The sequence below is a fragment of the Salvelinus namaycush genome, chromosome 42, assembly GCF_016432855.1.
Source record: "Salvelinus namaycush isolate Seneca chromosome 42, SaNama_1.0, whole genome shotgun sequence".
Taxonomy (NCBI): Eukaryota; Metazoa; Chordata; class Actinopteri; order Salmoniformes; family Salmonidae; genus Salvelinus; species Salvelinus namaycush.
In genome coordinates this window covers 7,999,739-8,012,556 of record NC_052348.1, presented here as the reverse complement: position 1 = coordinate 8,012,556, position 12,818 = coordinate 7,999,739, and the positions used below count along the sequence as shown (strand labels likewise).

General features: G+C 41.7%; 3 protein-coding genes across 3 annotated transcripts in view; all 3 read left to right on the top strand.

The window, feature by feature from the left end:
• The window catches only part of LOC120034862 (protein glass-like), a 467,553-nt gene that overhangs the window by 222,410 nt on the left and 232,325 nt on the right, over positions 1-12,818 (top strand). The gene's annotated exons all lie outside the window — the stretch shown is intronic.
• Positions 1-12,818, top strand: part of LOC120034808 (zinc finger protein 624-like) — a 106,973-nt gene that overhangs the window by 90,773 nt on the left and 3,382 nt on the right. The window lies entirely within an intron of this gene.
• On the top strand, positions 4,053-9,248 carry LOC120034856 (zinc finger protein with KRAB and SCAN domains 8-like). The gene is made up of 3 exons (XM_038981506.1): positions 4,053-4,492; positions 7,767-7,897; positions 8,098-9,248. Exons 1-3 carry the CDS (start codon positions 4,210-4,212, stop codon positions 9,181-9,183), a joined length of 1,500 nt encoding a protein of 499 aa, XP_038837434.1. The 5' UTR covers positions 4,053-4,209; the 3' UTR covers positions 9,184-9,248.

Below are 12,818 nucleotides of genomic sequence, written 5' to 3'. Positions count from 1 at the left end.
CCAGATCATATTAGGGGCTTCATAGCAAAGGGGGTGAATACATAAACTAAAAATCTATTTAAATTACAGGTTGTAATGCAACAAAATAGGAAAAACGCCAAGGGGATGAATACTTTTGCAAGGCACTGTATGGTGATGTTTGGTGTGACGGTGTCTGTAAAAATGCTTCAACCTTGTCCTGTTGTTTGATGCTGGGGTTTTATGAGGAAATTAATTAAATGTTTACTTGAGATTAAGTAGTAAAGATGTGTGTAATGTGATGAACCTTTTCCAAAGTATTCTAAAATTAATTTTATCAAAGCAAGGGTACCAGATTTACAGAAAAGGTCAAGTGTTACCATATTGAGAAAAGTTATTCTACTTGTCACGTATTATTTTGTGCAATAAAAGTTCTGTACTTCACATTGAGTGTAGGACCATTTTGTTTAAATTAAATACAACATTTAATCTGTGCTGACAGGCTAGTTTTTTTTGTATCATTGCAGGGGCTGAGTTTCCCTTATCTCAGTGGAAACAAAACATTATACTTAATTGTTGAATCATTAAGTAAGTTGAGCCAAAGGGGTAAGTTCAGCCACTCTTGTTTCTAGGTAATCATACACACAATCATTTTACCAAATAGGTCATAATTTCATGGAGTCTGAAGGAAGAAACAACATGGAAAAAGTCCCAAAAAAAGATTGTCAAATGAATGTTAGAGGTTTCATAATGCTTGTATCTTAACCAAAATTTATAATTTTAAGATTGTTCTATACATCATTTGGGGTCTCTATAAGATTGAGGTCCTAAACATAGCATGAAAGTGCATCCATGCAGCTGTATGGGCTAATATCGTCAAAATGTTTGCCTTGGGGAAGTTGATCCAATGGAAGTGATTTATTCCCCGGTGTAATTCAAGGCATTATCACTGTGATATAAGGTTACAACAGGGCCTAGGGTAAAAGTGTTTAAAAAAAGTTCAAAGTGTTTGTTAGGTGATAAGCCTGTGTTAAATGCTTAAATTTTTATTTTTTTTACGAAAAGGCGATTGTGTTTGGGACATAAAGATAGACATGGTTTTAAAAAGGTAGTGGTAATATTTCATTCAGTACAAAAATGTGTAGGAGGCTTAACTTACCCTGTCCCGCGACTCAACTTACCACATACTTGCGGTAAATTGTGCCAAGAGACCACTTTCTTATTTAGACAAGTTATGTTTTCAAAAGTAATGTTTAGATGAATTCTGATTATTTCCAGGGATACACAACATCCTGAAATATATGTAGATATCTTTGATAGAAAGAATATACAAAATTTCCCTTGGAGTGATGCTGAATGTAAATAATTTACCCCACGCCTCCCTACTTGAACCACACTGTTAAGAGGTGGGCTTGACTGTGGTTAACATGCTCTACTAACTGAGCTAAAGAGGACTGCAGAGGGGTCATGTCATGTTTGTGTGTACAGCAGTTTCTTATATAAACCTTTTTTTATGCTCTTCTGTACAACTTGTGTTGACAGTCTGCAGTCCATGAAGACCTCCTGATATCCAATGTTACTGGTGGGAGAGACTGGACCTCTGAAGAGTTGGAACTGAGACCGAACCGCGAGGGACAGAGACTCCACCACCACACAGAACACAACCAATGGACAGGTGGACTGAACAACCTCAATCCTGGTGGTCATCAGAGAGACAGAGGCTCCAGTCAGGGATCCAGTCTGCAGCCCAGACCCTTCTCTTCACAGTCTCAGTGCAGGGATGAAGCAGGGCCTGGGGCTGATAGAGATAGACCCTCCTGTTCCTATGATACAAACACCACAGTATCCATGATGAACAGAGCAGGTCACCCTGGGCTTCAGTCTTCACAGAGAGTAGTGGGAGACTCCCCTGGTGGTAGTCTATCAGCAAATCTGTCTTCTCCTTCAGGGTGTCGTCTAATGCCTAGTGACTGGGTTCATGGAAAGCCTGGGTCTAGCCTTCCTCAGTTACCTCAGGATTACCTCACCAATACAGACAGTCAGGATGGGAGTTCACCACGAGAGGTACCTAGCCTATAACAGCACACAATCCCAACAACACCCAAACAATGGCTAGAGGTCAAGGAGCGCCTCCTCTGGTGTCATTGGGTCACAGCGTGGGAGGCCGAGCATTAGGACGGACGCAGACAAGCCACACGCCTGCTCCACGTGTGGGAAGCGCTTTGCTGAGGCAAACTATGTGAAGAAGCACCAGACAGTTCACACCAAGGAGAGGCCCTTCAAGTGGAAACTATGTTACAAGAGCTTCTCCTTCCTGACTAACCTTATCAGACATAGGAGTGTCCACAACGAGGAGAAATCATAGCAGTGTGACTAGGGATATACACAGGTGATATCTGGGAACCATTCTTTAGATGTATTATCATGTGAAGTGTCTTGGTAAGAGGGTAATTAACCACATTCCCCTTATTAACTTGAAACAGGCTTGTGTAAATACCTGCTTTTTAAAGGGACGGTAAATCTAGACAAGCACCAGGACAGTTGAATATTTACCTTAAGGTGATGTAGATGGAATAAAGTCATTATTTTCTACTCCATTCTTGCTTCTTTCTAAACAAGTCTGTTCTCAGCTTGAAAGATACTGATCTTAGATTTGATGTGTAAAGTGATAAGCAGTACTGTAATTTAAAGAACAGCTCGCATATCTTTCATTTAACCACACCCTTTGAGCTATGACGCCAACCAATACGATCCCTTCTCTTCAGTGTCAGAAGTGGAGCTAGCTAGCTTGACCGGCCGGCACTGGGAAGAAGAATGGCGGATGGTAAGATGACGCCAGGCAGAATTTAGGGCGATAGTCTATGTCTGCGAAATACATGCAAAGTGTACTTTCTCTTATGAGTCAACTACAAGAGACATAATTACATGTTCCTCTCCTGAAAACCATGAGATGGAGTCGGATAGTGAAAGCTTAGAAATCAAACCTGACAAAAGTGAAGAAAAATAACCTGAAGACTTCTGAGCCTCACCCCAATAATCAGGAAAATGGCTCTGGCCCAGTGGGAGTACGATTTGTTGAGAAAGTGGATTCGTGCCTTTTGGCCAACCAATTTGTGGTATCAGAAGGAGCGGGCACTCCACATCTCACGCCTCGGGACAAGAGCTGTGTCTTGCTTTGCTATCTGGAGCAGAGCACCGGTGAAAGGAGTGATAACTGGGGTGGCTTTGAGTGTTGAGGTGGAACAACTGAAGTTGAGGATCCATGGTGTGTGATGCACGTCGTTTGGTGCAATGCAGACCCGGTGGCGAGCGCGAGATTGATACCCGTCTATCCTTTTGAGTTTTGATATTGAGTGTTTACCTGATAAAGTCATGCTAGGACATGTCAGGTACCCCATTAGAGCTTTTGTTCAGAACCCACTACGGTGTTTCAGGTGCCAAGTGTATGCTCATGTTGCAGCAGTATGTAGGAGGGACATTATTAGGTGTGAGAAGTGTACAGGAGGGCATGGGACAAAGGAGTGTGTAGTTTTGTTGGAAAAAGTGGTGTGTTTCAATTGTGGGGGTGCGCATGTTGCTGGGGATCAGAAATGTCCTGTGCAAGTGAGACAATTTGAGGTTGCCAGGGTTACAGTGCAGAAAGTGTCTCATGCTGAGGCAGTGAGGAAAGTAGATGTTGATGGGGAAAGAGTGAGGTCGGGTGAGGGAGCCTGAGAGGATCCCTGTGACTACTGGCCAGTACAGAGTGACCCGGACAGTTTGTGCTTTAGTAAGGTTGGCTTCTTGTCGTTTATTGCTATGGTCATTAATTGTACCGCACAGATGGAGAAGAAATCCCAGAAGATAGGTTTAGTAGTAGCAGCAGCAGAAAAGTTTATGGGTGTCAGAGATTTTAGTGCAGAAGAACTACACAGGGTTTTGAGAGAAGGGGTTCCAGCCTCCCAGGCCGACAGCCTGTAGTGGAATATATCTAGGGTTAGATGGTTGTGTGACCAAAATGTGCAATTCGCTCTCCGACCTGGGAAAGGCAGCAAAACGTCTAGTCTGCCTGAAAACTACACGAAGAAGAGCAATTAAACGGAAGTGAACAGTGATCAAGTACAATTTTTACATTAGCGTTTATGTTGTTATTCAGACGTTTATTAACACACTATACAGCATCACATACTTACCCCAGGTAGTATTTTATTCGCGTTGGAGACAGGACAGGTTGATGTTATCTAGGTAACGCTAGGTAGCTAGGTTCTAACAATGGCTAACTGTATGGTTTTTCACACTCAAATAGCCTCCATCATGGAGGTGCTAGCGAATGCAGCCGTGGCAGAGGTCTGTAAACTCGTAGACGATGACTATGCAGTGTTTCGTTTGGAAATAACTCAAAGACATAAAGAAAACAGGGCATTGCAGAGGAAACTACAGCTACTTGAACTGAAGGTATCACGGGACCGCGCAGACAAGACGATGCGAGAGCGCATTCTCGCCAGTCGTCCCAGAAGTGTCAAGATCCTCGACCGATACAGAGGAACCGCAAGAGGTATATTAGGGGCTATTTATTTGTGGGAAATTCCGTAATTATATGTGGGGATTTTAATACGATTAGGGAACCAAATGAGCTGGTATCTCAGTCAATTTCATACATTTAAATAGAAATGTTGAAATTTGAACAAAAACTATTTATAAAGTGATATCTGATTACATATGGTGGTGAAGACGCATACCGCAACCTGAACCCTGCAAAAACAAGGCTGTTTAAAAAAATATATACTCCGTGCACAATTGTCAGAAAATGTACATTACCAGTCAAAAGTTTGGACACATACTCAATCAAGGGTTTTTCTTTATTTTTACTATTTAAAAAAAAAAATCTCCTAAAATGACATACACAAATCTAACTGCCTGTAGCTCAGGACCTGAAGCAAGGATATGCATTTTCTTGATCCCATTTGAAAGGAAACACTTTGAAGTTTGTGGAAATGTGAAATTAATGTAGGAGAATATAACACATTAGATATGGAAAAAGATAATAATACATGTACCATCATCTTTGAAATGCAAGAGAAAGGCCATAATGTATTATTCCAGCCCAGGCGCGATATCTGAACAAGAGAGCCTCATCGAAATTGCAACAAGCGGTTCTGTGAAAATTGAATTTAATCAGAAGCCACTGCCAGATTTCTGGATTGGGCTGTGCTCAGTTTCTTGCCTTGGCAAATCGTGTTGTTAAGACACTGATGCCCTTTGCAACCACGTCCCTATGTGAGAGTGGATTCTCAGCCGTGACTAGCATGGCAACTAAATACAGGGACAGACTGTGTGTAGAAAATGATTTAAGACTGAGACTCTCCAATACAACCCAACATTGCAGAGTTATGTGCATCCTTTCCAGCACACCCTTCTCATTAACCTGTGGTGAGTTATTCACAATTTTTGATGAACAAATAAGGTTTTATATGTAAGATGGCTAAATAAAGAGCAAAATTACTGATTATTATTTGTGCCCTAGCCATATAAGAGCTCTTTGACACTTCCCACGAGCCGGGTTGTGGCAAAAACTCACACTCATTCTTATGTTTAATAAATGTATCTTATAGTGTGTGTGTGGCAGGCTTACAATGATGGCAAAAAAACAACATTTGAGGGTGCGCTGACCCTGGTGCTAGAGGGGGTACGCAGCTGGAGGTTGAATGTTTGAAGGGGTATGGGGCTATAAAAAGTTTGGGAACCACTGCTGTAGAGGTTTAAACAAATCAAAATATATTTGAGATTCTTCAAAGTAGCCACCCTTTGCCTTGATGACAGCTTTGCTTATTGAATAAATTTCAATTAACAGGTGTGCCTTAAAAGTTAATTTGTGGAATTTCTTTCCTTCTTAATGCGTTTGAGCCAATCAGTTGTGTTGTGATAAGGTAGGGGTGGTATATAGAAGATAGCCCAATTTGGTAAAAGACCAAGTCCATATAATGGCAAGAACAGCTCAAATAAGCAAAGAGAAATGACAGTTCATCATTACTTTAAGACATGAAGGTCAGTCAATCCGGAAAATTAAGAACTTTGAAAGTTTCTTCAAGTGCAGTCGCAAAATCCATCAAGCGCTATGATGAAACTGGCTCTCATGAGGACCGCCACAGGAAAAGAAGACCCAGAGTTACCTCTGCTGCAGATGATAAGTTCATTAGTGTTAACTTCACCTCAGATTGCAGCCCAAATAAATGCTTCACAAAGTTCAAGTAACAGACCCATCTCAACATCAACTGCTCAGAGGAGACTGTGAATCAGGCTTTCATGGTCGAATTGCTGCAAAGAAACTACTACTAAAGGATACCAATAAGAAGAAGAGACTTCCTTAGGCCAAGAAACACAAGCAATGGACATTAGACCGGTAGAAATCTGTCATTTGGTCTGAAGTCCAAATTTGAGTTTTTTTGGTTCCAACCACCGTGTCTTTGTGAGACGCAGAGTAGGTGAACGGATGATCTCCGCATGTGTGGTTCCCACCGTGAAGCATGGTGACACTGTCTGTGATTTATTTACAATTCAAGGCACGCTTAACCAGCATGGTCTCACAGTATTCTGTTGCGATACGCCATCCCATCTGGTTTGCGCTTAGTGGGACTATCAATGACCCAACACACCTCCAGGCTGTGTAAGCGCTATTTGACCACGAAGGAGAGTGATGGCGTGCTGCATCAGATGACCTGGCCTCCACAATTACCCGACCTCAACCCAATTGAGATGGTTTGGAATGAGTAGAACCGCAGAGTGAAGGAAAAGCAGCCAACAAATGCTCAGCATATGTGGGAACTCCTTCAAGACTGTTGGAAAAGCATTCCAGGTGAAGCTGGTTGAGAGAATGCCAAGAGTGTGCAAAGCTGTCATCAAGGCAAAGGGTGACTATTTCGAAAGAATATAAAATGCAAAATATTTTGTTTTATTTAACACTTTTTTGTTTACTACATGATTCCATATGTGTTATATCATAGTTTTGATGTCGTCACCATTATTCTACAATGTAGAAAACAGTAAAAATAAGAATGAGAATGAGTAGGTGTGTCCAAACTTTTGACTGGTACTGTATGTATAAATCCCAAGTCTGTCTTTCACGGTGTCTTCGATACTCACGTGGATGACATTACTAAAGATTTATGGTGGACAATAATATACGTTGTGAACAGTAAAATTTGGAAGGCAAGATGCATTATGACTATGAAATAACGTTTTGTTGAATAAAAAAAATACAAATCAAAACGGAACTAAAATAAATAAATAAGATGGACTCTACCACGGACACTATTAAATCTGTAAATCACGTTATGTAATTATGAACTAAAATGTATTGATGTTAAACTTGAATTGTATTTATGTGAACTATTTATGATTTGTAAAATGTTAACTTCAATAAAGATAATTTTTTAAGAAAAAAAGCTGAAGGTACGTTTTGCAGAATGTCGTCCCTTCTCCTCTGTGCATATGTGACTTTAAATGTGTTAACCAGAATTGCATCTTGGTTACTTTTAGGATAGTATGCAATAATTCCCCTGATTACTTAACTATCTTGCGCACAGACACAATACCATATTCTAACCAGGTTCTTGATTTACTGCATTTCCTATTATTTACTCATTGAAAACAATGTGATGCATGGGACATAATCTACTGATCTATAAATACTGTATCAAGAAGTTATTTGAATTGTTACCTTACATCCTTGCCAATTGTAGACAGTCAAAACTGTCTATAGTGTACAATATGGCATTGAGCATTGACAGTACCTAACCTAATCACCTCTTTTCCACCAATCACTCTCTCAGGTGAAGGACATCTCACTGGAGGCCACAAGAGCTTTGTGAAGCTAGCGGAACACAATACATGGAGAGATGATCAACCAATCACTGTTGATGAGGGGAGTGGAACCGCAACCCAGCACTTTATCATGATAGAGGTTAGTATAATAGTGTTACATTAAAATTACAGTAGATCAAATGTGGCCAGTATATTTCAGAAAGACTCCCCTCAGCTGTTCACTTGCTTACAAGTACATCCTAATGTATCTGCCATAGGGGAGCTTCTTAGACTTCCCTATGACATTGTTATCCAATTCTACTCATGTACCAGTAATAATCTCCTCTATTCTTGTGTCAGGATGCAGACGCTGCAGGTCCTGGGGTCAAGCTGGAGAGGTCTCAAAAAGAGGAGGACCCACGGCACAGCAGAGACATCCATACTGGAACGGCTGGAGTGCTCCCTGTAGCCACGGAGGAACCCACCACCGCCCCAGCGCCACCCATTACCCGACGAAACATCATGGAGGTCAGTGGAACGCTGAACGCCGTCCTCAAGTCCGAGACAGATACAGAGACTTTAACGGGGCTGGACCGACTGGGCTGTCCTCCTGCTCCCCGATCAGAGTATTTACTTTACAGTAACACGAGCCCGAGGACGGTTCTGTCCCATCAGGACTCATCAGGTGACACGTTACAGACTGGCAATGATCCGTCCTGTTCATACGCTACAGAGATGATACCTAGTGACATGCCTGTCGGCTTAGATACACAGACTAATCCAATGAGAGGGGACTGGAACCGGTACAGTAGTAGTGTATACTCTGAAGGGTCCCTAGATAAGAAAGGGGAGGATCTGGTCGTAGATGAGGTGACTGTGAAAGTGGAAGGTGACACTCCTCTGACATGGAATGCAGACGAGACTCACTTAGGAGAAGGACACTCGCAGGGCAACACCAGTGACTTCTTAGACTACAGGGAACGCTTACAGACAAATCCAAATGTCACAACCCACTCCCCTTTACACCCGCTCAGGGATCGCAACCCAGTGTCCACGTCGATGGTACCTTCCGATTCACACGGCCACATCCTTTTCGATCAGGTATTGAACTCAAACAACAGGGCTAGAGCCCAGGCTCAGGGAGGGGGAGCCACATCAGCCAATAGTAAAGAGAAACGGTTCCTCTGCATGTTCTGTAACAAAGGCTTCAGCCGCCCCCAGAAGGTAGAGATCCACCAGAGGGTCCACACAGGGGAGAAACCCTACAGCTGTACCCAGTGTCACATGCGCTTCGCCCAGGCTTGCAACCTGAAGAGGCATCAGAGGGTCCACACAGGGGAGAAATCCTATAGCTGCCCCCAGTGTGAAAAGAGTTTCTCCCACCAGCACCAGCTGAAGATGCACCTGAAGGTCCACATGGGAGAGAGGCCGTTCCCCTGTGTGTAGGGCTGTTACGGTGACGTAATACCGCCAGACTGGTGGTCACGAGTCATGACCGTAGTCAAATTCCACGTGACCATTGAGTCATAGTAACAGGGCTACTCAAACTGCACTCTGTAAATGAATGGTGCTGATGGGCGTTAGTAGCCTACCAAACTTGCTAACGGCCATCAAGACGCTAATGGCCTGGTGCTCAACGCTCTATTGTCCCTCAAATTACTCTGACATCAATGGTAATGCGTTTGAAAATCTTATCAAACACTTCATAATTGAATTTGAATAATCTGCAGGGGTTGAAATAGCAGGAATGTGTGTGTTGCATTCTGAAAATACAGGTGTATTGACCATGACATTCAATTTCAAGTTCCACATTTTTATAGACTTGCTGCTATTACCCGAAACGTCTCATCCATCCTCCAAACCACGCTCTCTCTCTAAGCAGAGTGATTTGAGGGACAATAGAATGCTAGCGTCTTGATGGCCGTTAGCAAGTTTGGTAGGCTACTAACGCCCATCAGCACCATTCATTTACAGAGCGCAGTTTGAGTAGCCCAGTTACCATGACTCAACGGTCACGTGGAATTTGACTACAGTCATTCAATTTCAAGTTCCACATTTTTATATTGACTTGCTGTTATTATCCGAAACGTCTCATCCATCCTCCAAATCACGCTCTCTCTCTGCGCTCCAAGTTGCAATTGTGGGAAATCACAGTTTTAAAAGCAAATAGGCCTACTGTTGTGACTGTTGGAGAGAGGAGAGTCTCAGCCTTATTTTAATTTTTTTTGCACTTTTTACCCCTTTTTCTCCCCAATTTCGTGATACCTAATTAGTAGTTAGCTTGTCCCATCGCTGCAACTCCCGTACGGACTTGTAAGAGGCGAAGGTCGAGAGTCATGCGTCCTCCGAAACATGACCCGCCAAGCCGCACTGCTTCTTGACACACTACTCGCTTAACCCGGAAGCCAGCTGCACCAATGTGTCGGAGGAAACACCGTATAGCTGTCCGTCAGCTTGCAGGCGCCTGGCCTGCCACAAGGAGTCGCGAGATGCCACAAGGAGTCGCGAGATGGGACAAGGACATCCCAGCCGGCCAAACCCTCCTCTAACCTGGACGCTGGGCCAATTGTGCGCCGCTTCATGGGTCTCCCGGTTGCGGCCAGCTGCGACACAGCCCGGGATCGAACCAGGGTCTGTAGTGACGCCTCTAGCACTGCGATGCAGTGCCTTAGACTGCTGCGCCACTCGGGAGGGAGGAGGGTCTCAGCTTTCTGTAGGTATTATATTTATTTCTCGACTCTCAATTTGGACCGCTGGAGCATAAGCCTATAGACGTCATTGGGTATGCTGAAAACTTTTCAGGACATTACATTAACTGTTAACTAACTACATGAACTGTTAGATTAGTAAATTACACAGCTAACTATCAGCATATTATATTTAGTTTTCTAGCTAATGCATTTTGAGTTTCCACTTCCTCAGAATTAGCCCAAATCCACATTTTATATATATATATATGTATGTCCCTACTGTTGGTGCGTGCAAATGCGAGTCATTTCATCTGAACATTGTGGTTACATTTTAATGAAGAATGAAATCAAATAAATCTTATTCATAATGAATTGATGCGTGTCAGGAGCTGGTCATTTTTCCAACACACCTATTATAGCGTTCGTGTTTCAACGACACTGTTGAGTGCATACGGATGGCATGCACATGCAGCTGATAATGGCCCATTCTAAATCTAAACTAATTTTACACATATATTATTTAGTATAAAGACCTTATTAATTTGAGAATAGTCTGATGGGAGGGAATATTATCACTTGTGAATGAGAGACTAATGAACAGCGTGTGCAGTCTAGGCATGAAACAGAGCACATGCCTTTTTTGCAACTTTTTCAAATCATCAATAGTTGCGTCATATGTTTTGATTTCTAAGACCTTCTAAGGTTTGTCTCACAACTAAAGTAGCCACATAACGTTTCAAATTATCACTTTTTACACTCAACACAGAATAGCCGCTCCATTGCGCACTCGCTCAGCAATCGTTAGAGAAAAATATCCTTTCCATTTTATTAATCAATGTTCACTTATATTCTTGTAACTATAAAATCATATGATGTAAAATAATTGTACAGGAATTCAGCGTATCTTTTCTGCTATTGGCATGGCAGACCCAGATCGGTAACATACATTAGTCCGACTCAACATGAAATTCTGTTCTTCTGAAATACATTTTCTTCATATAATAATGTTTCTTAACACCAGCTATTGTGATGGTGTATATTAAATGGATTTATAATACTTATTTGAATTGTAGATGTTCCAAAGGCGCGCATCAGCGGCTTGTATGCGTGGAAACCCGGAGATGCCAACCGTGTTTATGTTAATACATGGTCAATAACCGTGAGACCGGTGGTCATTTTGCATGACAGTTAACGGCTGACACATTTTCATGACCACCACAGCGCTAAGTGTACACACTGCAGGAAGAGGTTTGAGAGGAGCTACCTCAGGATACACCAGCAAAAAAAACATTCCAATCTATAACATAGAAACCATTCCACTTGATATCTTCTGATGTTTAGATCAAACCCTGCATTAAAGACAAAGATTACTTTTCATTGTTGTCAGCAGAAAAGATCCACAGATGAATTTGGAATAAAGAGAGTAACAGATTTCAGTGTTGAATATTCCTAGGTACAATATTGCAGTCAGACGTAAAACATATGTTACATATTGTGTTAGTACTGTGCAAGCTATATTATGTTCACAAATACCTGTTTCATTACTTCTATTCAGCTACCTTTTATTTCCCCAAGACACTTTTAATGAGAAAATGAATGCAGTTTATCAAGTCCATGGACATTTTTTGTTAAGGCATGTGTGGTTTTCATATGGCATATATAAAACTTTGTTTAATAAACACAAAATTGACTTTTCTTTCACTTTCATTGGGACTCTCTTTTTAGTATGAATCACATCTGATATCACCCTATTCTACATACACCCAACAGTGCTTTATAACCAATATACACTTAGGGCCTACATACAGTATCTAGAGAAAGTATTCACAGCCCTTGACTTTTTCCATTTTTGTTTTGTTACAAAGTGGGATTAAAATGGATTTAATTGTAATTTTTTGTCAACGATCTACAAAAAAAGACTTGATTAGATAAGTATTCAACTCCCTGAGTCTATACAGGTTAGAATCACCTTTGGCAGCAATTACAACTGTGAATCTAATGAGTAAGTCTCTAAGAGCTTTCCGCACCTGGATTGTGCAACATTTGCCCATTTTATTATTTAACAAAATCTTCCATCTGTCAAATTGGTTGTTGATCATTGCTAGACAACCATTTTCAGGTCTTGGCATAGATTTTCAAGCAGATTTCAGTCAAAACTGTAGCTTGGCCACTCAGGAACATTCACTGTCTTCTTGGTAAGCAGCTCCAGTGTAGATTTGGCCTTGTGTTTTAGGTTATAGTCCTGCTGAAAGATGAATTCCTCCTAGTATCTGGTGGAAAGCAAACTGAACCAGGTTTTCCTCTAGAATTTTGCCTGTGCTTAGCTCCATTCTGTGTATTTTCTATCCTGAAAAACTCCCCAGGCCTTAATGATTACAAGCATACTCATAA